The 26,996-nt window shown below is 52.0% G+C and overlaps 1 protein-coding gene across 1 annotated transcript in view; it reads right to left on the reverse strand.

Moving 5' to 3' along the window:
* Positions 1-12,996: 12,996 nt before the first annotated feature.
* The window catches only part of Crispld2 (cysteine rich secretory protein LCCL domain containing 2), a 60,228-nt gene continuing 46,228 nt past the window's right edge, over positions 12,997-26,996 (reverse strand). Inside the window, exons 14-15 of the mRNA XM_020158543.2 lie at positions 25,119-25,252; positions 12,997-15,377 (exon numbers count right to left, since the gene is read on the reverse strand). Of these exons, the coding sequence (XP_020014132.2) occupies positions 15,323-15,377; positions 25,119-25,252 (189 nt within the window). The 3' untranslated portion in view covers positions 12,997-15,322. The remainder of the gene's footprint in view (positions 15,378-25,118; positions 25,253-26,996) is intronic.

A 26,996-nucleotide genomic window follows, 5' to 3' on the forward strand; every position in this document is an offset into this window, starting at 1 on the left:
CTGCACCTGCAGGAAAGTCACTGTGGACGTGGAGGAGGTTAGGCCGGGGGTCCCCGAGTCCTACTCTCTGCTCTGAAAACCCCTGAGACTCAACACAGGAGGATGAGTGGTTTTTCTAGAGGTGATTAAATGTGTCTGCTCTCTTAAGCGTGGGTTTCCTTAATTACAATGTTTGCCACTGAACATTAATGAAATACTGGGGAATAGAGAATGGTGAAGACAATCCCGTGTTCCCAAAGAACATCTGTCGTCCTCGGTGAACCTTCTTTCAGTCTTTTCCTGCATATTTTAAAACAAAGATGTGATCATAGTACATATTTTGTATTTTTAAAAAACTTATGACAAAGCGTTTTCTATCTCCCTCCTCAACCTAGAATTACCTGGATTGATTGACACCACATCCATCCAGTCCCCTTAAGACAGATGACCAGGAGGCAGTGACCTGTCTTGTCCTTGTCCCCACCACTATCCACCAGCTTTCCTCCTTCTGGGGGCCATGCCCAAGTCTGAGTGCCAGCATCTCCCAGCCAAGCTGCCAACAGCCTCCCACCTGCTGCCTTGCCTCCACTGTGCCACCTCCAGTCTATCTTCTACACTGCCACCAGACCCAGTCTTCAAGATGCAAATCTGCCCCCTCACCCTGTGCCACACTCCAGTGACTCCCATTGCTCCTGGGGTAAACGCCAGACTCCTCCTGCAGGCAGCTTTCCTGTCTTTACACACACAGTCCCTCACTCCAAGGTGCCACATACCTCTGGCTGCTGTATTGCTCTCCAGGACTGTGGAGGACAGTCTGTGTACAGGAATCATGGGCACCTCTAGGAACTCCTTATCCCCAGCCCACCAAGGCTGCACCACTGCCAGCAGCTGAGTTAGAGGAGCATCCTGGTTTAAACTGGGGTGCATTGCTGTTAGCTTAACCCTAGCCTTCTTTTTGGGATGTGGGCTCTGGGTTCCCTTGGTATGATACATTCCTCCACTTCCACAGAATGGTGGCACCTGCCCCTCTGAACACTGAGGAGGACACAGCCCCTCTCAGGGAAGTGGGTGTGGTCCTCAGTCTGCAGAGACACAGAGAGAAGATCCAGCACTGGGCAAAGACTGGAGGCAGTGGCTGGCGTCTCTACCCTCTGGAGCAGCCCCAAGTCCTCCCAGGTTTATCTGAAGTTCATGTTCCTGACCTGGACCTGCCCACCTCCCCCCACCTCCCAGCCCGCAGTGGCTGCCACCCACTCCTGCCCCTGGGGATTGAGATGGCCTGTTACATGATTCCACCAGCCAGTCAAAGGGCCACCTGGGCCATTTTGAAGGGCAGCTGGTGAGGAAAGCTGAGGCCAAACATCAACTCAAGGAGCACAGCAGCCTCTGGACTCCTTGTCCCCTAGGACACTCTGGGATGAGGTCACCAAGCCCCTGGGCAATGTGGAAATCACACAGGAAGAGGCCATGGTGGAGATGTAAGACCTGGTGAGTCTGAGGTCACCTCAAGTCAGGACCATACCTGCTGACATCAGGGTTTCTTGGGTTCAGTGTCCTCTGGTTAAAATAATAACTGTCCCCTTAGTAAATTGCAGGTGGATGTGGCTTGTGCCTCTTGCCCTTGGCAAGGCAGCAAGAGGAAAAACTAGGCCACGTGATCTGGAAGGGGGGGGAACTAGGCAAACAGGAATTGGGGGCCAGACTCCTCAGCATCTGGGTCACTGAGGAGAGAACGGTGAAACACACCAGCCTGGAGCCAGCCACAGCCTCTTCAGCAACAAGAGATCTTGTGGGCGAGGCAGAGGTTCAAGGTCAGGGCTGAGTGGCAGAGCCAGCCTGACGTATGTCCCTTGTCCTGACCAGCACGTCCCCAACATGCCCAGGCAGCTCTGGCAGGTAGAAGGTTGAGCAGTTCAGAGAGCAGGTGGGTACCAGGCACCTGTGGGTTCTAGTCCCCCCTGGGCTCAGAGGGGGAACCTAAAGACCGGCAGCCCTCGGCCTGTCAGGAGGAGCTGGGATCAGAGTTTCCTGATTCGTGCTGTGCATCTGAGCAGCTGTGCAAGCTGGGCTGTGTGCCCAGGATAACAGTCCTATCCACAGGGGACGTTGGAGGGCTCAGCCAGGTTCTGCCTCTCATCCACAGGACCACAGCCAAACGAGTGAACTCTAGCCTCTGTCTCCTGGCCTGAAAGACAGGCATGGTAAGCGTCTGTGGGGCATGAGTTGGTTGTGGAGGCAGAATGTACTGTGTCAGCTAGGCTTTTCAAGTGCAGCAGTGAGGGCCTCCCAGCACCTGGCCAGGTTGACGGCGGGCCCTGTTACCTGTTAGAGGACTAGGGGAAGGCCCAACGAAGGATGGAGGATGGCAGGGAGGCAGTGTGGTTTTCATCGTGCTTTTGCACGTATCCTTGTCCAGTGACAAATGGCGATAGTGACAAGAAGCATGGTTTCAGTTTTTCATTTAGGATGAGGGTCTGCCAACTTCTTCTGGGACTGAGCAAAGCCCCATGGCCCTGGAGACCCTGAGTGCAGGTGGCTCTTGGTCATTGTCCCTGTTGCAGGCCTGGCTTGCTCAGGCCATAGGGCAGGAGGGGGAGAAGGACAATCCTTGAGGGACTCTAGCTTAGAGCCTCTCTGGGACAAATAGCCCTTGCACACTGGCAGTCACACAACACTATGTGACAAGACCATCTTATTTTATTTTATCGTTTTTGTTTGAAATAGGGTCTTGCTGTGTGGCCCAGGCTAGCCTGGAACGCATGATCCTCCTGCCTCAGTCTCCCAAGTGCTGGAGTCCATCTTTTCTTATGGCAAAGCTGAGTCAGCACATACCATACTCCAAAGCATGTGCTTCCACCCCAACGGGCCTGTTTGACCTTGGCCAACAAGGGCAGAGGCAGGCAGAAGGGCCGGGGTGGGGGGTGCTTTGGAGGATTCTACTTTGATTTCCAAAGACTCACAGGTTGCAGAGGTAAGTCAGAGGTTTGCCTGACCTCTTTTTCCCATAACCATTCTTGCCACCTGCAAGGTGATATGTGCAACCTGTCCCCTTGTTCTCTCCCTGCCTTCCCCACATGACATGTAAGCATGTACGTGAACTACAATAAATGCCAAGTGGATAGATGGGTGGATATAGGGTGGATGGATGGATGGGTGGGTGGATGGGTGGACGGGTGGACAGATGGACGGATGGATGGATGGACGGGTGGATGGGTGGATGGATGGATGGGTGGATGGGTGGATGGGTGGATGGGTGGATGGGTGGGTGGATGGATGGATGGATGGGTGGATGGGTGGATGGATGGATGGATGGATGGGTAGATGGGTGGGTGGATGGGTGGATGGATGGATGGATGGATGGATGGGTGGATGGGTGGATGGGTGGATGGATGGATGGGTAGATGGGTGGGTGGATGGATGGATGGATGGATGGGTGGATGGGTGGATGGATGGATGGGTGGATGGGTGGATGGGTGGATGGATGGATGGGTGGATGGGTGGATGGATGGATGGGTGGATGGATGGATGGATGGGTGGATGGGTGGATGGATGGATGGATGGATGGGTAGATGAATCAATGGATGGATGGATGGATGAAGGATGGATGGATGAATCAATGGATGGGTGGATGGAGGATGGATGATTGATGGATGGATGGATGGACGATTGGATGGATGGATGGACGATTGGATGGATGGATGGACGATTGGATGGATGGATGGATGAATCGATGGATGGATGGATGGGTAGATGGATGGGTGGATAATGGGTGGATGGAGGAGAGATGAGTGGATGGATGGACGAATGAATGGATGGATGGATGGATGGATGAATGGATGGTTGGATGAGTAGATGGATGAATGGTCAGGATGTACATAGCATCCTTATCTGTAGGCAACATCAGGTTATGGGAACCATTTTGGGGGGATAGCACTGACTGAAAGGCACCATTGCTAGGTACTGTGCTGGCATCTGCTGAATGTGCCAGACCTGCTGTGCAGGTCCTTTCCCTGTAGAAAGTGCCCTTCAGGACCTCCCTATTTCTCGCTTAGAAGTACTGGTGCCTTACCTGCTTCCTGGTGGCCCTCCAGGATCTTGCCACTGGCTGGGGGCCTCAGGCATAGCCTGTACTCCCTCCCAGCCCCTTCCTCCTGGTGCCTCAGCTTTCTGGCCAAAGAATTCTCCAAGTTCTGGTTGAAGTGGAGCTGGTCCCTTCTGTCTTGGGTTTTAGTCCCTCCTTTCTTGGATTTTCCAGAACTGACTTGGTTCAGCTCACTGAGAAGTGACAAATCTCCCCATCCTGAGCTCATTTCAGAAGAAAAAGAATTTGTGACAAGGACATTAAGGATTCCAAGACCCAGGGAAATTAGAGAGCCGTGTGGAGAGGCTCTGCAGCAAGAAGATGCCTCAGATCACAGCACCAGGCTGGGAGGCCTGCTGAGGTTGTTGCTGGGTGGCCCAATCGTGGGCAGTGAGGGTCTCTCCATGGAGCTCTTGGGGTGAAGCCAGCCTGTCCATTCATCCAGACCTCAGGTTGCCAGACCAGCGACAAGAGGTGCAGGTCAACTTGAACTGTGGGTTAGCAATGAATAGGCTTTTAGTAGAAGTGTGTCCCACTCAACATTTTGTTAGTAGCATTTTGATTTGTTTAATCTGGCATCCTTACCCCAGCCCCTGAAGACACCTGACCTCCCTGGCAAAAGTCTCTGGGCCCTGTCTCCTCGCACCAAGAGCTCCCAATTCAAAGTCATGGGGGATGTCAAATGATATGCCCTGGCTGTAAGGAAAATGCCAGAGACTCACATTTCTACCCCGGGAAGCTCTGCCTCAGGACTGGGTGCCCCACAGACGAGGCCAGTGGCTGGTTTTAAGCACCTGTCTCCACTTTCTCAGGTCCAGGTTGGGTGAGGGGCTGGCTGCCCCCAGTCCACTCTTGCAGGGTGTGGTTCGTTTCTGGAGAGACCACATTCCATGCCGGGAAACAAGGCTCCGTGGAGGAATGGCTGATTCCAGATGGGCAAGGATGAGCTAGATGAGCCACGAACATCTGGCTGTGCCAGAAGTCGGGTTGCGCTCAGGAACGACAGGGCCCTGTTGGGTGCACCCCAAGGTCAGTCACACGAGCTCTCACTGCTCAACCCTGGGTGATCTGAGCATCAAAATAGGAATCCCTAAGAAACAGTGTCCTCTGTGCAAGACAGGAAACAGGTACACGTCAATTCAGGAGCATGTGCGTATGTCTGTGCGTGGGTGCGTGCATTGTACGTGTGTGCACGTGACTGCTTGTGTCTGCATGCATGTACGCATGTGTGCAGTGTGTGCTCGTATGCTCATGTATTTGTGTGTGTGCATGTGTGTGCATATGCAGTCTACACCTGTCTGTCCATATCGCTCAACACACACACACACACGTGTACGATACAAACAGGGGGAAGGGAACATTTCCCACTCCAGCTACTGGGAGTGGAAGGAACACTGGGATTAGACAAGTCGCCACTTGGTGACCATCACAAGACACTTACTTCAGACAAGAATGTACAGCGGCTGGGAGCAGGGAGGGTGGGGAAGGTGTAACATAGATGCTTGAACAAGTATGTTATATGCAAGTTACAAATATCACAAGGAAACCCTTTGTGCAACTAACTTATGCTACTAAAAAAGAACCAATAGAGGCTGACACTAGGGGTGAAGGTTTCCTGGGGATCAGCCTCTCTCCACAAGACAATGATTTGTCTTTTAAACAGGAGTCTCACTGTTGGGGGCAGGAAGAGTTGCTTTGCTTTGGGGTTAAAGGCTGTGCAGTGCGTTTTACAGCAGCTCTCATGCAGGGATTTTTTATAGTCCTGTGAATGAAACTGCTCTTGTTAAATGATTTTTAGGCGGGTGCACATTCATTTCCAACTGACTTTGTTAAATGAAATCCAAATCTTCAAAACCTTAAAATAGGAGCCTCAGCCAGATGTGGTGGTCACACCTCTAACCCAGCACTCGGGAGGCTGAGGTGGGAGGATGGAGAGTTGATGCCCAGTCTGGTTTACACAGGGAGACCTCACCTCAATTAAAAAAAAAAAAAGAAAGAAAAGAAAGAAAGAGAGAGAGAGAGAGAAAGACTGAGGGAGGGAGGGAGAGAGGGAGGAGGGAGGGAAAGGGAGGGGAGGGAGGGAGGAAGGAAGGAAGGAAGGAAGGAAGGAAGGAAGGAAGGAAGGAAGGAAGGAAGGAAGGAAGGAAGGAAGGAAGGAAGGAAGGAAGTGAGGGAAGGAGGGAGGGGAGGAGGGAGGCAGGAAGGAGGGAGGGAAGGAGGGAAGAAGAGAGAAGAGGGAGGGAAGAAGAGAGAAGAGGGAGGGAGGGAGGGAAGAGAGGGAGGAAGGAAGGAAGGAAGGAAGGAAAAGGAACCATCTGGGCCTCCTTAACAAGTGACCAGAACCAGCACTAACTGGGGCCTCCCAGTTTGATGCAAGAGAAGGACAGTGTCCCTTCTGTGGTGTTCCTGCCCAAAACACACAGCCTGACTCTGCTCATGAAGAAACACTAGACTGTGTCCGAGGCCCGGTCTGCACGCTGCTGGCCGCCAATCCATAAAAAATGTCAACGTCATAAACGGTAAAGACAATGTCCTAGCCCAGTTCAAGGTCACTTGAGAGATGTGGAAACCGCACACAGCTTGGGGTTTGAGACTCTTTGGCCACAAAGGACACACCGGACCCTTGGGCTGTAGACTAGGTAACACGGCCTCAACAGTAGCCTCCCAAGGGAGGGGCTGCACGGGGCTGTAGAGGACATGTCATCTTAGTGAGGGAGTGTCCTTGTTCTTGGGGCACACGCCAAACCCTCTAGAGATAAAGGGGCCTCGGTGCATGTTCCTCTCTAGTAATTTGCAAGGAGAGGTAAAGTGACAAAACAAAACAAGCACGGTCCCATGCCAGCCAGATGAAACTCTTCCTCGCTATTCCTGTGACTTTTCTGCACGTCCGAAATAACATCAAAATAAAAAGTTAAAAACCAAAAGTCTGTGAAGAAGCCCGGCAGCTGAAATGGTCCCTCTCCTTCCTGCTGTTCTGCAGACCCCTCCCTGAGGCCCATGGGCAGCGCAGCGGAGGCCCTGGGACGGGGCACTTCAGGGAGGACATTGGGGACGGACGACATGGGGCTACGATAATATTAGTGGACTAACGACCCAAACATGGCATTTCTAGCGTGCCAGTCTTCCATGTACTTTAAGGGAACAATGACCATGTTTCTTTCTCTTTTCTTGGTGGACGGGGGTTTGAACTCAGTGCTTTGTGCTTGCAAAGCAGGCACTCTACTGCTTGAGCCACATCTCTAAGTCCATTATTTTGGAGATAAAGTCTCTGAACAATTTCCCTGGACTGGCCTCAAAATGCGATCCCCCTCCCAATCTTGGCCTCCCAAGTAGGTAGGATTGTAGGTGTGAGCCACTGGCGCTCAATGACTGTTTCTTCTTTGCTCTCATAAGCCACACACTGAATCTGCTGCTGTGACTGTGCCCATTTTACAGGGGGGGAAACGGAGACACAGAAAGGTCAAGTAGCTTGTCTGAGGGATCAGAGACTACAACTGGCAGAGCTGGGAGCTGAACATGGCCTGCAGGCTCCAGCTTTCTGGGAAGGCTATTCTATCAGTAAGATCGCAGAGCTTCAAACTATGAGGCACTGCCTAGGAAAGATGGGGCAGAACGTGCCTGAGCTCCAGCAGCAATTCCCAGAGTGGCTCCGACAGAGAGGAGCCAGGAAAGGCCAAGCTCAGAGCCCAGGAAGACCAGATGTCCTTATAATAAGAAGAGATGGGCTTGTGAAGTGTCCCAAGTGGTAAAGTGCCTGCTTACTGGGCATGGTGGTACATGCCTGTAATCCCTGATACTGAGGAGGCAGAAGTGATAGGATCTGTCTAAGGCCTGCCCAGGAAAAAGCAAGAGACCCTATTTGAAAAACAAGCTAAAAGCAAAAGGGCTGGGGCTGGGGCTCAGGTGTAGACAATCTGCCTAGCAAGTGCAAGACCCTGAGTTCAAATCTCAGTACTGCCAAAAATGAAAACACAAAAAAAACAAGAAAAGCAAGGTCTGGGGGTGCAGTTCAGTGGTAGAGAGTTTGCCTAGCAAGGGTAAGGCCCTGGGTTCCATCCCCAGCACCCCCACCACACACACACACAGTAGAAGAGAAACCACAGAGCCACACAGAGCAAAGGCCAGGTGAAGACAGAGGTGGAGCTTAGAGTGACAGGACCCCACAGCCCTGGACCCTGCAATCACCCGGAGCTGGAAGAGCAAGAAGGAGCCTTCCATACGGCTCTGAGGGAGTGTGGCTTTGCCACACCTCGACTTCAACTTGTAGCCTCCAGATTTTGGTCTTCGGTCACAGTGGCCCTAAGAGGCAAATGCAGGTCACAAGTGAACCGCAGACTGTCTCCCACGGCCTCCTTCTCCTGCCTCGTAGCCCGTTCCCTGGAGGGAGTTGGATCTGCACCACGCACAGCAAAGAGGAACCTGTCCCTCGCAGCTGTGGGTGACTGGGCACCCAGCTCCCACCAACATGGGGGAAGCAGAAATGTAGTGTCTGAGACCTTTGGGAAAATGAGTATTTTACTGTTTTTCCTGGTAAGGAGTCATAGCATCAGAGGCTGTGTTTCCAGTAATGGCAAAGTCGCTCCTCACAGGCCAACTGTTCTGCACACGACAACCAGGGACCTCAGGCAGAATGCAAAAGAAAGGTCCATGGCCACCAGAGGCAAGCATAGGCAGGCAGAAACCAGGAGCCACCATTGAGAGGCTGGGGACAGCACTGTGTGAGTGCCCAGCTAGCACCATGTCTGGAAGGGAAATGTCCACTTCTGGAAGGGCGAGGGGTCACAGCAGCTGGATAGCAAAAGGAGAATCCCGGATACTGAAGTTTGGATGACTGTCCCCAGAGGCCATGTGTTGAGGGCTTGGCCCTGGCCCACGTGCTATTGGGAGGTGGAGGGACCTTTAGGGGGTTGGGCCTAGTGGGAGGAAGTGAGGCCACTGGGGTGTGCCCTTGCAGGGGATATTGGGACCTCAGTGTCCCCTCTTCCCTTGGCTTCACGGCCACCATAGGTGGCCAGCATCCTGTGCTCCCACCACCATGTGCAGTCTCACTTCTGTTCCTGACAACAGGGCCGACCCACCATGGACTGAAACTTCCAAAACTGTGAGCCAAAATAAACTTTTCCTCTGTAGAGGTTGACTGTCACAGTAACGCAAAGCTCATTCACACCCTCAGAAGGGAGAGAGCCCTGGGAGGGGGCGCCAAATCCTGCAGACCAGCTCGGCCCACGTCCCTGGCTGAGCCTGAGCTGCATGTGCACGCCAGACTCCAGGCAGCCCAGAGAGGGACGGAAGCAAACAGCAGCCACATCTGGAAAGCTGGGATTTGAGTCCAGCCCACTTAATTTCCTACTTAAAAAAAACAACAATCAAATCTCTACCCTGCATAACCTGTAACGTCCAAGATATGATCTAAAAACCACCAGACACACAATAAAAGTGTGTGTCAGACATGTGTCCACGTCATGTTGTCTACACCACCTTCACTATAACAGTGATCCAAGTCCTAACATAACCATTAATTGGGTCCTTTAAGAAAATGCAGCCAGGGCCAGTGGCTCATGTCTTTAATCCTAGCTACTGGGGAGGCTGAGATCAGAAGGATTGTGGTTTGAGGCCAGCCCCAGCAAATAGTTCACAAGACCCCATCTACAAAATAACCAGAGCAAAATAGACTGGGGGCATGGCTCAAGTGGTAGAGTGCCTACTTTGTAAGCATGAGGACCTGAGTTCAAACCCCAATCCTATCAAAAAAAAAAGAAAAGAGAAAATGTTTGCTAATTGGCTTGCCTAGAGTGTTTGCCTAGGAATCATGAGGCCCTGAATTCAAACCCCTGTACTGCACTCCCTACCCGCCTCCCCCTCACCAAAAAAAAAGAAGTTTATAAACTGGTGTGATGACACACACCTGTAATCCCAGGACTCAGGAGATAGAGGCAGGACTGTGAGGTTGAGGCCAGCCTGAGCTACACAGAAAGACCTGTCTCAAATGAACAAAAAGAACAAAAGAATGAGAGAGAGAGAGAGAGAGAGAGAGAGAGAGGTTTGCTGAGCAATGCTCAAGGGAAAAGACAGTCAGCCTCGTGATGGTCCAGATGTAGAAATTAGCAGACCCATTGGTGCTGAGCTCACGAGGGACTATCTTCCAACTCCACAGGCGCTCTCATGGAGGAAGAGAAAATGTGCCAGGGAACAGAGGTTCTAGAATTGAACGGTGCAGAGTCTGAATGGAAGGACAGAGCCAGGCGGTATAGATGACTTTGCCCTTCACCGTTGTCGTGCTGGAGGTGAAGCCACCAGCTTTCAGCCCTGAGGACAAATGTCATATGCTGAGGACACAGAGCAGCAGGAGGAAAGGAGTCTGAGTTCCTCAGCCCTGCACCCTTGGGCTATCTCTGTTATGTACAGCCAAATACACTCCTAACACTTTCTTTATTTTCTTTTTGCAGTGCGCGGGACTGCGGGAGCTCTGCTTGAGCAACACCCCCAGCTCTTTTTTTATTGGGTGGGGGGACAGTGTCTTTCTATGTAATACAGCTGGCCTCAAATTCACGATCCTCCTGCCTCTGTCCCCTGAGTGCTAGGATTGCAGACTTGAACCACCATGCCTGGCTCCTAACTGAGACTTTGACAAACAGATCGAGCCAGCCTCAGAAAAGCAGCACACAGAGAGATGTGTGTTCACTACACGAGCTGTCATGTGCTCAATGCCCAGCTAGCACTGGGCATGGGTGAATTCCTGCCCTTCCTTTCCTGTGTCAGGGCTGAGACTGATGACCGTAGATGGAGAGAGAGAGCAGCCTCAGAACTATGACCACCACTGAGATAAGGAGATGAAGGCAGGCCAGCTGGGAGCCTGTGCCCATCCAGCGTGGCGGCAGCTGGGCACTCAGGGAAGCCTGCTGCCCGCCTGGAGCCAGGCCAGGGGCTGGCAGAGGCAGCTGGCTCCTGGACCTGTCTCCTTGGTCTTGGATGGAGGCCGCCGCCAGTTTACCAGCCAAGATGAGGGTAAGAGGGGTGGGCAGAAGTTTTCAAAACCCAGGCTTCAGCCCAGACATTTTTTTCTTAAGGGCCTAAAAGATTTTTTAAGCCCCTGTGGCAGTCCAAGGCAAGTTCTGGTTTGGCATGGAGACTTTGGAGGTGGATATAGAAAACAAACAAAATAACCAACCCAACAAAGCAGGCCGGTCTCAGGACCACCTACACAGCCACAGAGGACGCACACAATTTTCTGTTTCAGAAGGAAGTGTCCGCGTTTGGGGGATCCAGGGTCTGATGCTCCACACCAGCCCTGCCCTGGGTCCCCAGGCACTCTGGGCTGGGTAGGGAGGAAAAGGAGGACCCATGCCAGGGGTCAGAATCAGGAGGGGCCTTGGACCCAGTCGGAGGTTCTTCCAGCTCCTGCTGTGCTCCTGCAGGGCCTGGGATGCCCCCTCTCCACATGACTGTTCCACTCTTTTGAGCATTCTTTTCTGTGTTTGGTTGAACGCTGTCTCCCTGTGACATGCACCCAATAGAATTAGTTGTTCATCGCAACACAGTGACACTGATCGCGTATGGCGGCCGTCGCCTCATAACCACGTGCTCAGCGCTGCTGGAGTTGGCTTCATGCGATCCCCATAACCGTTCCATGGTGTGGGCAGTGTTAGTGCCATTGCCAAGTGAGATGACTGGTGCTCAGAGAGGTCCAGTGACTCTCCTGGTGTAACACAGCTGTAAACAGCAGAGCTGGACTGGGCAGGGATGTCTGAGTCTCAGTCCCCTCCTGCAGGGGCATCTATATCTCATGCCTCTGAGCCCTATTCCTTGAATTATTCTTGTGACAGCTCTAGGAACAGGTGTGTGCCCCACATATGACAAAGGAGGCATAAAAGCAGGCTATTGGATGAAGCCAGGAACGGTTCTCATTCCTAATAGAGACACATGGGTGACATCCTTCCACTGCCTTTCTGACTATAACTCAGGTGGAGGGGACAGTATATAACCTGGCAGGTGTCCTGGCAGGATGGAGGACAAGAGGCTGGAAGGATTGTGGGTGTGTCCTGAATCTCACTAGCTGACCCCTGGGCCCTCCAAGTGATACAGACCCAGCGACTTCCCCGTCTGAGCTTCCTGTCCTTGGTGACCTTGGTTGGGGTTCCCACCCAGGTGCAACCCCAAGGTGCTCAGCATTCAGCCCAGTGTCAGGACACTCACAAAGTCCTGTGGCCTCCCAGACAGTCTTGCAAGAAGACCCCCAGCCCCTCCTCACCTCCTCCACGATAGCCACAACTCTGTCAGAGGTTTGTCAGGGGCACTGGGTGGTGGGGTCCTGGGATAAGAAGCACCTCGGGAGGCAGGAAGATAGCAGGACTATTTCAGTCTGTTTTGGACTGAATTGTGTCCCCTTCCGAACCCTATGTGGGAACCCTAACCCCCCAAGGTGACTGTATTTGGATATGGGGCCTTGAAGGAGGTAACTGAGGTTCATAGGTCCTAAGAGTGGGGCGCTAATCGACATGATGGGGCCCTTGTAAGACAGGAGGGAGACACCAGGTTGCACACACAAACAGGAGAGGCCACAGTGAGAAGGTGGCATCTGCAAACCAAGGAGAGAGGCCTCAAAGGAAGAACTAAAGTGGTGGTGAAGCCATCCTCCCTGTGGGATTTCCTTACACAGCTGTAGCTGAGATGGGATCAGAAGAACTCGAACCTGTCACCACTCACAGTAGCATCCGAGGCTGTGGGAAACGCAGTGCCCAGGCCCTGGCCTAGGCTTGCTGAACCAGGTCTTCATTTTGGCGTACTCTTTCCCCTTGGAAGTCCGTCCCCCCCACCGGTACAGGGTTCATGACATCATGATCACATCAGCTCGGTGCACACACAGCCTTCTTGGAGCAGTGACATGTCCCAGACAGCTAAGAGCTCACGAGGAGGTTTTGAAAGATGCATTAGAGATGTTTTAGAAATCAAACCAGTTTTATTGAAACAATAGCATCAACCAACGTGACCCCTGCTCACGCGAAGCACAAAAACCATTTACAATAAACTTTTGTACATAGGAAGTAGTAAAATACATCATTTTTCATAGAAAAAAGCACACACGTAAACTGCGGGCTGAGTGAGCCTACAGACAATTGAAAAGTCAGCACACCCTTCAGAACACGACTGGGTAAAAGTCCAAAGCAAACAAATGTTTCACTGGGGGACAGGAGACATGATAACAGGGGTGTCACCTCTTCAAACACGGGTCAAGTGTTGATGGTACCAGGAAGCCATGGAACAATCAAAATTAGAGTGGTCCCGGATTACAAGGGTTTACAATTTGTAGTTTTGTTTTCACTTTTCTGAAAAAAAAAAAAAAAATTCCTGTTTCAGACTGTTGGTGAGGATGAAGAAGTCCTGGGTGAGGCCCCCGTCCTGTTAGAAGGGCCAGCTAGGGAGCCCTAAGGAACCTGGGAACTGAACTATAAAATGATGGTGCCGACTAACACTGGAAGTTTTGAATGGCCCTTGGGTGGACTCCTGTGGACTGGTCACTTAACTCTAGAAACACACTTGCCTCGGCCTCCCCAGGCTGGGCACAAAGCCAGCGTCTGTAGCACACCTTGCATCCAGAAGCTCCCCAGATGTTCAGTGGTGACTGGACACACTGCTGGACCGACAGGCTGACCAAACGCCTCACTCTGATAGCTGGGATTGAAGAGTTGGTGCCTAGGACTGAGCCAGCCCAGCATGTGCAAAGCAGAAACCGTCCGCTGGGTTTAGCTCAGTGTTTAGTTACTTTTCACAACTCCCCTTAAAAGGATTTGTTTTAAAAAACTATTAACTTTCAAATCCTGCACTAATTAAGGAGGCACTCAAAAAAGCACCACCATGGGTCCCCGGGTAGAGGTCCTAGTCCAGACTTGCTTAATTTTCTGTTTTCTTTTTTCTTGTCCTTTCTGCTACATCTTTTGCCTGAGACATATTTGCATGGGGAATAGCTCCAGTTTAAAGCCAGAGTTCCCAGAGATCTGTCGGGTAGCCCGGCGGCCGAGGGCGGAATTTTACCTTCTGCAGAGAACTGCTCTTTACAAAAGGGTGTTTCATTTCACTGTGGTTTGGGTCGGCCACATGAAGAACTTTTACAAGTGGTGGAAGCCAGAGCTCACTGCACTCCTTGGATCCTGGGGAGCACTGGCAGGATCACAGCGACAAAAACAGGAAAGGGGGGCCCTTCCAGTGTGTCATGGTCCCTGGCCGCTGGTGCGCCCTGGAACTCTTTCATAACTACAAACCAGGCCGCTAACCTTGGTGAGGAATGTGCCCAGGAATCCAGGCCTCCACTGCTAAAAACTAGGTCACCCGATGCAGGGGGTCTACACATTGAGTTGTCACCTTTCAAAAGCAGCAACGAAGCAGCAGCCGTTCTTGGGCTGTCCCCCTAGACATCTCAGAGACCAGCAGGTAAGAGAACACAGGCTGCCTTCCACACAGGGCCACATGCAAAGCAAAGTCCCAGGTGAGCACCAGGACACCTTAGCTAGCCTGGCAAGGCGGGGCGGGAGCCACGATGGGAAAGAGTGAAATTCATCAGTCCTTGATGAGACCAAAGGTTATGGCAGAAAACAAACAGGCCACACAGACAGACGGAGGTAAAGACCAAAACAAGAAAAACCTTGGAGTTACTGCTAAACTCTAGATAAACCAGCACTGCTGTGTACATGACCAACTGCACGTGGCCATCTCAGAGGGACCCATGGCTCGGTTTGAGCAAGGACGCCACCTGGGTGGAGCCCAAGTCTCTCTCCTCTTGCCCTCTCCTTTCAGTCCCATTTGTCTGACCAGCAAACATTAAATCCATTTTCCCCATTGGTAGGATGGACTGGGGCTCTTTCCATTTAAATAATGACTTTCTCCTCCTCCTGAAACCCACCCTGCACCTGCTCCCTGTGCCTCTTCCCCCATCCCCTGCCCCTTGATGTCTCAGGGGCCCAGAATCCTCTCTCTCCACCCATGAGAAAACATGTGGCAAGGAACTTCTCGGCCACTGTTCCCTTCAACAGCTGGGTCAGATCCCTAAGGACAGGAGATACCAGCTGGAGATGTCCAACCAAGACCCTGAGGATGCTGCACAGTGAGGGATGAGATGTTGATCTCACCAGGATGTGACATTGCTGTTGAAAGGAAGTTTCCCGATCCTCCATATCCCTACCCCACCCCCAAATGACAAAATAAAAACAGAAAGCAAAACCCCCAAAGCCCTGTAGAAGGAGTCCCTTCTCCCCGGCGCTGGGCCTTCGTTCACGGCCTGACTGCAAAGATCCGGAAGGCCCCTCCATCCTGGGGTGCACTCAGGCTGCAAGAGAAGGGAGAGCAGTGTTACTTGCTGGCGGGGTGGCACAGCTGCAGGGACCGAGCCTGCGTGAGTCAGTGTAGCAGCCAAGCCCACGCTCCTGGCAAACGAGCTTCAGTCTGAATCTGGGTCAGAACTGCTACTTCCTTTTGACTCAGGGGTTTACTGGCCTTTGTCTGCCCAACTGGACTCAGCCTCCAAGACTTCTGCCTGGCTGTCACTACCTCCTGTCGACCCAAATAGCAGCCATCTAGGTGACCGAGTCACAGGTTGTATACGTCTCTGCCACCCCAACCAGGTGGGAGCTGCTCTGTATGGAGAGTCCTGGGCCAGCCCCTCTATGGGGCGCCTGTTGCCTTCCTCCTGGGGCAGGGCTATCCTTACTGTTGCCATTGTACTAGCAAGGAAACTGAGGCACCAAGAAATCAAGTGACTGACTGAAGGTCACATGGTTAATCAAAACCACCCTTGGCAGGGCAAGGACTTAAGTCCTTCAGCTACTCATACTTAACAGCTTTATAGAAAGTGTGACATTCCACCTCTGTAAGTGTACAATTAAACGGTTTTCAAAGACATTACAGGGCCATGAAATCATCCCTACAATCCAGTGTTAGGTCATTTCAGTCACCCCAAGGAGATCCTTCCCGCCATTCACACCTCCTCCCCCGCCCCCCGACGTCCCTGGCAACTTCTGTCTCTAGGATTTGTCTGTTCTGAGCATTTCACATAAAGGGGTCCATACACTAATGTGGCCCTAGGTCTGCCTGGTTTCACACAGCATGGTGTTTTGAGGTTCACCCATTCCTTTTTCTGTTTTACTATGTCTCTGTCCTTGATTTGTAGACGTTGGTCCCTTTCCGCTCCTACTGTCGTGAACACTACAGCTCTGAGCACTTGTGTGCAGGTTTAGATTGGGCAAATGTTTTTTACTCTTCCGTGTAAATGCTTAGAACCTGGATCGCTGGCTAATCTGTTACATACACGCTGGACTTTTTAAAAATTGCCAAAACAGCTCCTGAAGTAGCCACCACTCCACCAGCAGCACAGTGTCTTGGGTTCTCTGCACCCTCGCCAGTGTTGTCACTGTCTCACAGCCATTTCCTGGGCATGCAGAGGACAACCCTTGCATCTTCCTAATGACTCACAGCCCCAAGCATCTTTCCTGTGCTGAGTGGCCACGCTTGTTCTTTCACTGGGGACATGGCTCTGTAGACCACTTCGCGAGTCTGACTCGTATGCGTGTGAGTGTGTGTATGCGTGTGTGTGCATGTGTGTGAGGGCGTGCAGTCCCACGGACGGAACCCACAGCCCTGCACACGATAGGCAAGTGCTCCACCACTGAGTTGCAACCCCAACCAAGTTTTCCTAGTACTTAACTGGGTTCTCATCTTACTAAGAATTTATATACAAGCATGCACACACACACGTACACATGCATACACACTCACACGCACAATGGGAAATGCTTTATCAAATACACAATTTGATAACATTTTCTCCCACTCTGTAGTGTGTCTTCATTTTCTTTTCTTGCTTTTTTTGGTGGCACTGGGGTTTTGAACTCGGGGCCTCACACTTGTTAGGCATCTTTTAATTTTCTTAATGGTGTCTTTTAAAAGCAAAAGTTTTAGACTGTGATGAGGTCCAGTTTATCAGTTTTTTTCACTTATAGATTCTGCTTTTGGTGTTATATTTAAGAAACCAGACTCATGTTTATTTTCTTCTAAGAGTTTTATCCTTTCTACCTCTTGTATTTCAGTCTTTGATCCATTTTGAGTTTCTATGTACATGTAAGGCAAAGGTCCAACTCCACAGTTGTGCAACCAGGGGTGTCTTTTCTACATCAAGATTAAAGTAGAAAAGGAGATTCGTAGCTGCGCTTTTCAGTCTTTCCATAGGTCACCCGTGCACATTGTTCTAAATTATAAAGGTATAAAAGACTCTCCTCCCCTCCTTGAGTTCTCCTTCCCAGAGGCCTCCTGTGCACAACTGAGCCATCACAGTATTTCATCCTCATTTCCACGCAAATATCATACATACTACTATGTGCAAGCTGGCACATACACACTACTCAGCACCTTGTTTTCTTTACTTAGTAATATGCCTTAGGCTGGGTGCCAGTGGCTCAACACCTATAATCTTAGCTCCTTAGGAGGCTGGAATCAGGAGGATCAAGGTTCGAGGCCAACTTGGGCAAATAGTTCTCGAGACTCCATCTCCAAAATAAGCAGGGTACAATGGACTGGAGGTGTGGCTGAAGTGGTAGAGCACCTGCTTTTGCAAGTGCAAAGCCCTGAGTTCAAACCTTAGTCCCAGCAAAGATAAGTCTTGGAATTTGTTCTTCATTCTGCTTATTCAGCTACAGAGTATACCACTGGATTTAAGTACTGTACATGCCACTGGGTCCCTCCAGGTGGGTGCTTGGTTCTTTACAATCTTTTGCTTTGTAAATGAAGTCATCATTGACAGGGGTGGAGTATGAATCTCTAGAGGGCCAGAGGACTGCTCCTAAGAGCAGAATTGTTGGATCAAAGCACAGGTACAAGCCAGGTGTGGTGGGCAGCCTGTGACCCCAGCACTCGGGAGGAAGAGAGGCAGAAGGATCGGGAGTTCAAGGCCAGCCTGGGCTACATAGTGAGACCCTGTCTGGAAGGAAGGAAGGAAGGAAAGGGAGGGAGGAAGCGAGGAAGGAGGGAGGAAGAAAGGAAGGGAAGAAGGAGGGAGGAAGGAGAGGGAAGAGGGAGGGAGGCACAGACGCCTTTGTGAGCTTGACAACTGTCAAATGACCGCATCAGTGTTGTACCAGTTGGCACTTCCTGGGGCCAGCGTGCTGTCCAGCTTTCTGCTCTCAGCCATGGAAGGTGGGGAAGGGTGGCCACATGGTGTCGGTCAGCTCCCTGCTCGTTCTGAATGAGTTCTGTCGAGGTTAGCAGCCCAGTCACGATCCCTAAGCACAATGTCCTTCAGGGTCTCCCCTTGGGACATGAGACCCTAGACTGAACCAGATCCCTGGGCTACACAGATGGCCTGCCTGGCTCAGAGCTCTTTAGTCCCCGGGGAGAGCTGCCTGGAATGCCTGGATGTTTTCCTGCCTTTCCCCATGGCAGCTTCATGCTCTTGGCTACCCTGGGATTGAACCCTGGAAAGGCATATCAGATGGGAGCTCTCGGTGAGGTGGAGCTGTTTGGCAAAGCCAAGAACCAGACACAGCAGAATGCTCAGCCATGCAGCCTCCAGAGCCAGCTCCCCATGGCCAAGCAGATGGAGGGGGGCCAGCTGCCCAGGCCTGGGGTCACATGGCCCCTGCTGGCTCCTAGAAAGCTCTAATTTCAGGGCCTTCCACAGGTTCTGGGGCTGAGATTTCCCTGTATTCTCTGTCAAAATGAGTGGGGTGGGAGCTTCCCCTTCCTCTCCCACTTGTGACAACCCATGCTAGGGAAAGACAGGGGACTGGAAGGGGCAGTGGTCCCACCTTCACAGAGCCCCCCACAACCCTGACAAGGTAGCTGCTGTCCAGGTGGGGCATCTGACCTAGCGTGCCTGGGTTTTATGCCCAGACCTACTGACCACCCCCATGATGTTCTGTCCACCTTGGAGGGGCCAGGCCTCACTGGGCTGGGTAAGTGCTATCAACACAGTGAGCAGAAGCCACCACAGTGGTCAAGTACAGCTATTAGCACAGACTTGTCCCCGGGCACAGGGTCCCCTAGGCTTGGGCTGCTCAAGGGAGCCTTTGAGGGACCCATCTTCTCAGGCCTCAAATACTTATTAAGCTCTGGTTACACTGGGTAAGTTGACAGCTGCATGCGTTCACAGAAATGAGTAGATTTAGTAAGTTATCACCCTCTGTCCTCCTTCCCCAAGTCTGACTCTCAGCTCTCTTTACGAGTTAGCTTGTGACTCCCACACGTCTGAAGACTGCTGAAGATAACACTTTTGTGCAATTTCCATAAAAATTGCCAGACAACTTTTAGAAAGTATACCAAACAGATTCCATAAAAAGTATAAACATTTTTGATAAGGGACAAGGCTAGCCGGGCACCAGGGGCTCACACCTGCAATCCCAGCTACTCAGGAGGCAGAGATCAGAAGGATGGTGGATCGAAGTCAGCCTAAGCAAATAGTTCATGAGAACCCCATCTTGAAAAACCCTTCGCAAAAAAAGGGCTGGTGGAGTGCATCGAAGTGTAGGCCCTGAGTTCAAACCCCAATATTGCAAAAACGAGGGGACAAGACATAGTGGCATATGCATATAATCCCAGTAACTCAGGAGGCAGAGGTAGGAGGATCACAATCCAAGGCAAAAAGCGTGAGACTCTATCTGAAAAATAATGGAAACAAAAGGGCCAACGATGTAGCACAAGTGGTGGAGCACCTGCCTAGCAAGAACAAGGTTCTGAGTTCAAACCCCAGTACTGCCAAAACAGTCTTTTTGATAGAGGGCATTAAAAATCCCTCAACCAGTTCTGAACAAGTTGCTGGGCTCAGCAGTTTGTCTGGCACTTTGCCAATGTTTACTGAGGACCCACTGTGTGCCGGGCACTGGGCTTAGTGTCAGAGGGTTCTGGGCTTCATGTAGCCTCGGCCTGGGTTGGGGAGAAAACAGCAAAACACAACTTTGGAGAATGACAAGGCCTGGGAGGGAAATGGCCCAGATCAGATCAGGGAGGAAAAGGCGATGACAGAAGGAAGGATCAGGCAGAGGATGCTCCTGGGGGTAGTGGTGTTTGTGTGACAAAGGAGGACCCAGCCACAGACACACATGGGAGCTGAGAAGGCCCAGGATTGGATGGCAGCAGGTACAAAGGCCCTGGGGTTGACATGGGTGTGTTCTAGGAACAGAGAAGCTAGAGAGGTGGAAGTGCAGAAATGAGGTGCTGGGGGTAAAGAGGTTGGCAGACTGGAGCAGTGTGGCCCTAGGTAGAGTTTATTTCCAGCGTGATAGAAAGCCATTGAAGGAGACGTCTGTGTGTTGCATAAGGAGAGGGCTGCAGTGACTGTAGTTATTCTGCTAACAGGAAGTTACCTAAGGAAACTATCAGGAAGTACATAGGCTTGTGTAAGATGTTCTTTCTACTGTTGTTTATTACAGTAAAAGAAAAGTAACAACCCGGATGTGGGTTCATGGTCTAGCCACAGTCTCAGTCACTGAGACAACAGCGTGGCCTGGCTGTACAACATAACTTGGAAAGCTATCCACACCTGATTACCAACACTAACACAGTGATCCCATCTTAAAAGTGTGTTTGTCTGTGAGCAGAACATCTGAGAGGACGTGTGCCAGTGTTTATGGTGGCTGTTGCTGCACTGTTGAGTGCTATTAATTTCTTAACAGTTCTCTAACCCAGAGGGAGAAGAGGGAAGAGGAGGGAGAAGGGAAAGAGAAGGGAATGGGAAGGGAAGGGGAAGGGAAGCGGAAGGGAAGCGGAAGGGAAGCGGAAGGGAAGGAGAAGGGAAGGAGAAGGGAAGGAGAAGGGAAAGAGAAGGGAAGGAGAAGGGAAGGAGAAGGGAAGGAGAAGGGAAGGAGAAGGGAAGGGAAGGGGAAGGGAAGGGAAGGGGAAGGGAAGGGAAGGGGAAGGGAAGGGAAGGAGAAGGGAAGGGGAAGGGAAGGGAAGGAGAAGGGAAGGGGAAGGGAAGGGAAAAGAAGGGGAAGGGAAGGGAAAAGAAGGGGAAGGGAAGGGGAAGAGGAAGGGAAGAAGACCCTTTCAAAGCCCTGGGTGGGGGTGGAGTGCATTATGGGCTCTGCAGAAACCCTGGGAAGTGCCTCCCTCTGGGGCCAGCCTGGAAGGCCAAGCTGGGCTTCAGCCTCTCGTGTCCTGAAACTCAGGAAGAGCTCGAGCCATCTGGCTGCTCTAACACAGCCTGGATCAGGGGAGAGGACAGCTGGTTCCGGAGCAGGAGCAGTGTGACCCATCAGTCCAGGAGGGCCAAGATGCTAGCTACATGTTAGCAGCTGGCCTCAGGAGTCATGGAACCCAAAGTTAAAAGGACAGCAGAAGAGAAGGCCCTGAGCATCCTGGCTTTTTAAAGTGAGGTTTCTTGTCTATTATAAAGATATCATTGATGTGTCTGTATGACATGCGTGCCTCCCCACATGGATATCTGTGTGGAAAGGAGGGGTTCATCTGTGTGTGTTTACATATGATCCCTTCTGTTCTCTGCTGTGTCCCTACCCTCTAAGACAGTGGCCAGCACAGAGGGGGTGCCTGTAAGTGCTGAACGAATGCACTAGTCAGACAAAAGTCCCCATCCCCCCCACCTCTGCATATCAGTTATGTTTTTAAAGACCAAGTGACCAAAAAGGCTCTCGGTCAGTGTTGGTGTGTTTCCCAATCTCCTTGTGAAATCTGCCTTAAAAAATGGGCCTGGTTTAAGAAAAGCCCTGCACTGATTTGCACCCAGGTGCCTGCAGACGGGACACTCAGATCCCCCAGACACCTCTCCCCTCCTCTGGTGGGTGGAGTGAGGGAGAAGGGGCTGTCCTCATGGGGTCTCCTTTCTGCACAGTCACCTTTCACAACTTCCAGAAAATCTCTTCTCAAAAGGAGCATTGTGAAACCAAGGCCACTGTGAAGGAAACCAAAGTGTACCCTGCAAACTGGGTACACAGCCATTCTGGGGAGCCTGGCGGCTTGTGCATTTGATTGAAGGATTCCCTACACTTAAAATGCTACCTGCCATGCACCTATTGCAATATGTCTTACACCCTCATTGCCCATGGGGCCCTCTGTGACTTCTCCAAGGTTCCAGCAGGCACTGGGAACAGAGCTACCCTCCAGCTCCAATTCCAACTGGGTGGGGGCTCTGAGGAAGTTTCTTGGCCTCACTGCCTTGTGCGGTGAGCATGGCGGAGGTCTTGCCCACCGAAGGGGAGGATGGGTGCAGCCAGGCCTAGGGCGTCCCTACAGTTGGAGCCTCACCACCAACGAGTACCTGGACAGTAAAACTGAACCCTGTTGGATGCCTCAGCTCCCTGTGTCTCCTCTCCCTGCTACTAGGGTCACATTTCTGCATCACTTGTCCCCACATGGGCAGAGATCCAATTGACGTGCTCCCTGCTAATTCCAGGTACCTGGCACCGTGGAGGACACTGTGTGAATGAGTGCATGTTGAAGGGTTGGTGTGAGGAGAGTGAGTGAGAGATCTTTTGTAACGTGCTTTATCCCTGTCCCCAGAGAGGTCATGTGGGTGTCTCTTATGACTGGGTCCCTGGGCCCTACGTGAACAGAACTACAGTGTCTCCAGGTTTAAAGACAGACTTCAGAAGTCACGGCATAGCAGCAAGGGCACATGTACTGAGTCATGCCCTCTCATTTGACCCTCTTGGTGACCCTTCTGATGGAGAAGGGACCCAGGCAGTAGGGAGACTGCCTGCCCAAGGTGACTAGGCTGGAAGTAGAGCAGGTGGACAGGCTGCAGCCCCTCCTGGAGTCCCTGACTGCAGACAGGGCGATTGTGATGTGCTTTGCTAGCAAGTTCCTGGTTGATTTGGAAGCCGCTGGTCTGGGGACCTACCTGGCGACCTGCCACCCTACTACGCCTGGAACAATGCTATAACTCACCCTCTACAGGTGAGGTAGCACAGGCTGACCTGCACAAGCACGGCTCTGGCCCACAGGCTCAGGAGGGAGCCGAGAAGAGTGGGGAGGCGGCAGAAGCTGCACCAGCATCCTTTCTACACTGCAACAGGTACCAGTGCCATCCATGCCCAGAAAGGATGATAGGGACATTCACAGTGACAGCATGGTTGAATTGGAGTGGGTCTCATAGGAAGAGAGGACAGCACCCAGAGGTAGAAGCCACCTAATGACCTGCTGTCTCCCACCTATGGAGACCTCAGCAAGGGCCTGGTCCCAGCCCACAGGGAAGCTGTCTGATATCCCACAGCCCCCAGGGGCAGAGAACACAAAGTACAGCCAAGCCACCTCCCCCGCACCCAGGCTATCTTCTCTTAAAAGGGCACAAAGGGCTCACTCAATAAATAGCTTCCTCGAACCTCCTTCCAGCCCGGCCAAGAAATTCTACTTAATCAGCCACCCCATCTCCTACCCACTAAATCAGTGGGAATTTCCCTTCATTAAGCTTTTCCCACACAAGGGTGCAGAGGCGGAACCTGTTAACTCCAGCCACATGGCTGACGGCCGGGTCACTGTGCAGCACCCCAGGAGAAACAAGCATGACTGGGCGACACTGACTGATGTGTGTCTCCTCACATGTAGGCAGCCCTGGGCCAGGGAGCCTGGGGAGGGAAGGCTGGTGCCAGGTCTAGGAAGCCAGGACAACATTGCATCCCGAGTTTATTTTCCTCAAATTTAACACGTCCAGCATCTGCCTGTTAGGGCCAAATGTGTCCCCAGATTCCTATGATGAAGCCACACCTCCCAATGAGTCTGTGTGAAGATGGGCCTTTAAATTGGAGAATGAGGTGACGAGGCCCTTAGGTGCCCCGATCCAACCTGACTGTGCGCTGATAGGACAGACTGGGACACAGACACTGCACAGAGGCACAGCCATGTGAAGACCCAAGAAGGTAGCCATCTGCAAGCTGGGGGAGTGAGGAGAGTGCTCAAAGAAATCGGGCCTGCCTGCACCTTGAACCGTGGCCACAGAGCCCCAAGGGATCTGCTAAGTGGCTGCCTGGCCTGTGCTACTTTGTCAAAGCAGCCAAAGCCGACTAACACAGCTCCCACCCCAGCCTGGATCTGCCAGGGGAGGTGGGACAATTGTCCCATTTTATGACAGATGAACTGAGGCTGGTAAAATTAAAATCGAAGCCAGGCAGCTCTCAGGAGGAAACCCCAGGATGGACACAGGTCTTTGGACTTCAGAGCCAGTGGCTAGCTTCTCTCAAGAGTAACATGTGAGAATGAGGACATGCAAAGGAAATGGGTTGGCCCTACAACAGAGTGGGGCTTTCCTGAAGAACATTCTGGAAAGGTATCCCAAAGCCTCAGAAATACCACTGGGGATTTGAGGAAACAGTTATGGTGTGTGCCAACACCCCCTCAAAAGGATGCTTATCATGGCGCATCAGTCACCTGAAGAGGGACAGCAGTAAAGAGCAGCACATGCAACCCCGACTGGGCCCTCGTCGCCAAGGACAGGAGGAGCAGGACTGAAGAGCAGCCCTGTGAGCTCTTAAGTGACAGCACAGAGCAGTCAACCTAACGGTGCTTCCAGAAGACCCTAGACACACATCACGTCCACGACACCTGCTAACAATCCAACTTCACAGAAGAGAAAAGTGAAGCTTAAAGACACCGGCTGGTTGGCTCAAGGTACCAAGCAGAGCCATCCCTCCCCCACCTCACCCCTCCCCTGGCTCAGCCAGTGTCTGAGTTACTCTATGTAACTGTATCACTCTGCAGCTTTCCAAATGAGTACGTAACTATGCTTTGGTCCTATGTGTTTTATGGGAAAAAATGCACCTGCCTGAATACACATACACACATACACACACACATACATACACCCCCCCCCAGAGAAAGGACCAGGAGGCTACACACCAAAAAATCCAACGGTAATTCCCTGAAGTAATCGTTCATGGATGACTATTTTTCTTTGGGCTTATCTGATGTTTCTACAGATTCTAAATTTTCTACAAAAGCCTACATTGGTATTAGGGGGAAAAAAAGTTCTTACCTTAGAACAAAGGAAGAGAAGAAAAAAAAACCCAGGCTTGACCTGGATGTCCTGGTGACGGTTAATTTTAACGGGGGTGACGAGTGAGAGACCCGGCCCTACCTTTCAGACTGCACGCCGTTCCTGAGAGAGCCCACGTAGGTCTTCTTTTTGTCCACAGGCATCACATCGACGTAGCCCCCGCTCTCGTCACTGAGGACACCTGCGTGCACGGCGGTCTTGCAGATGCTCGAGGTCTGCAAACAGGATAGCTGTGGTCAGAGCTGGTGAGGCTCCTGGGCCCAGCCAGGCTGGGCCTTACCATTATTGGCTCCCTGTTGGTGACGCACATCAAACCCTCAGAAATAGCCAGAGACCTGGCATCATTTATCACTTGTTCAACAAATAATTTTCCAAGTATTTTTGCAATGTGTCAGCCACTGGCAATGTCACTTTGGCTATGAAGAAAATCGTAACAGACCATGAGATACTATGACTGGGCAGAGGGGGGCTATTTTAGAGAAGTCACCAGGAGAGACTGAGGGACAAAAGTCACAGCCATAGAAATACCTCTGCATGGAGCGTTTCCAGCAAGAGGGAACAGCTCATGTAAAGACCCCGGGGCGGGAGTGAACGTGTCATGTCTCAGGAGGACAGAGAGGGCCAGGTGGCTAGATATGGTCAATCAGGTGGACTGTGGACACAAGTGGACAGGGCCTGTCACAGGTAGGACCTTGGGGTGTGTAGGTGCTCCAAGGTTCCAGGCAAGTGCTTGGGCTCAACCTGGGGCAGGATGTGCTATTGTTCAGCCTTCAGGTAGCGTGGGCCCAGGGAATAAGGCCCCAGGAGTAACTTCTCCAGGATCCTGGCTTATCCAATAGAAGATGGTGCAGGATGGGAGGGTTCAATTCCACCTTTTCCACAGCCAAGCAGGTGTGTTCAGGGCAGGGTGGTGGCTGGTGCTTGCATTCAAGGCTGCTTCTGGGTAGTGACATGACCTACTGGGGCAGAGTCACCCTGATCAAGGACCAAGTGATTCTGAAGCCCACTCAAGGTTGAGAGCTGTCGACCTCCCTCACCCAGGCAATGTTCACCATCCTTTCCTCGGGCTGTGCTAATCTCGGTGTTGGCTTCATTTGGGGGGGGGGGGTGCTGGGGATGGAATCCAGGGCCTCATGCATGCTTGGCAAGTGCTTTGCCACACAGCCGCACCCCGAGCCGGTGTGCCATCTTTGCTGCACTGCAGTGTCTTTCCGCTCCCATACTCTGAGCCTCCTGCCCCAGGGGCTCTGGGGGAGCCCGGGACTCAGCATCGTAACCACCTCTTGGCTGCACTTGCTGGGGTGAGGAACCGCCTCCTTCACAGCACCCAGGGCTCACGCTCACCCTGCCCAGGCTCCTTGTCACTTGTTATCTCATTTGATCTTTGCGTGAGACAGGCGACAGACCTTCCTTCTACTTCTCAGGCCAGAAAGCTGGGGCGTGGTGAGACTCCTTCACTTTGCCAAGGTCACACTTCAGTCGACACCAAAAGAAGTCTGGCTGAGGGCAGAGTCTGTGCTCCTGTGGCCAGTGGAACAACGGTCTCTAAAGATGACCACAGCCTAATCCCCAGGCCTGTGACCTTACACTGCAAAGGGGATTTGCAGATGGGATTAAGTTAAGGATCTGAGCCAGGTAGCCCAGCATCATCAGGGGCTCTTAACAGGGAGGTAGGTGTCAGAGTCCACTACCATGGCTGACTTTGGAGGGGAGGAGGGGCAGAGCAGAGGAACACAGGCAGCCTCTAAGGAGCTGAAACCAGTGAGGACCCAGGTTCCCCCTGCTGTCCTGTGAACAGGATTCAGCAGCACACCTGGAAGATTCCAGGGACAAGTGAAGAATGGGTGGGGGCTCTTTTGAGATACTGGTGCAGGCCAGCATTGTTCTCAGAACTTCCCCAGGTCCCTTCCTGGGCCCTTCAGGACCAGGCCACTTGGAGGACAGTCACCAGCAAAACCT

This window comes from Castor canadensis, chromosome 15 (genome assembly GCF_047511655.1).
Source record: "Castor canadensis chromosome 15, mCasCan1.hap1v2, whole genome shotgun sequence".
Taxonomy (NCBI): Eukaryota; Metazoa; Chordata; class Mammalia; order Rodentia; family Castoridae; genus Castor; species Castor canadensis.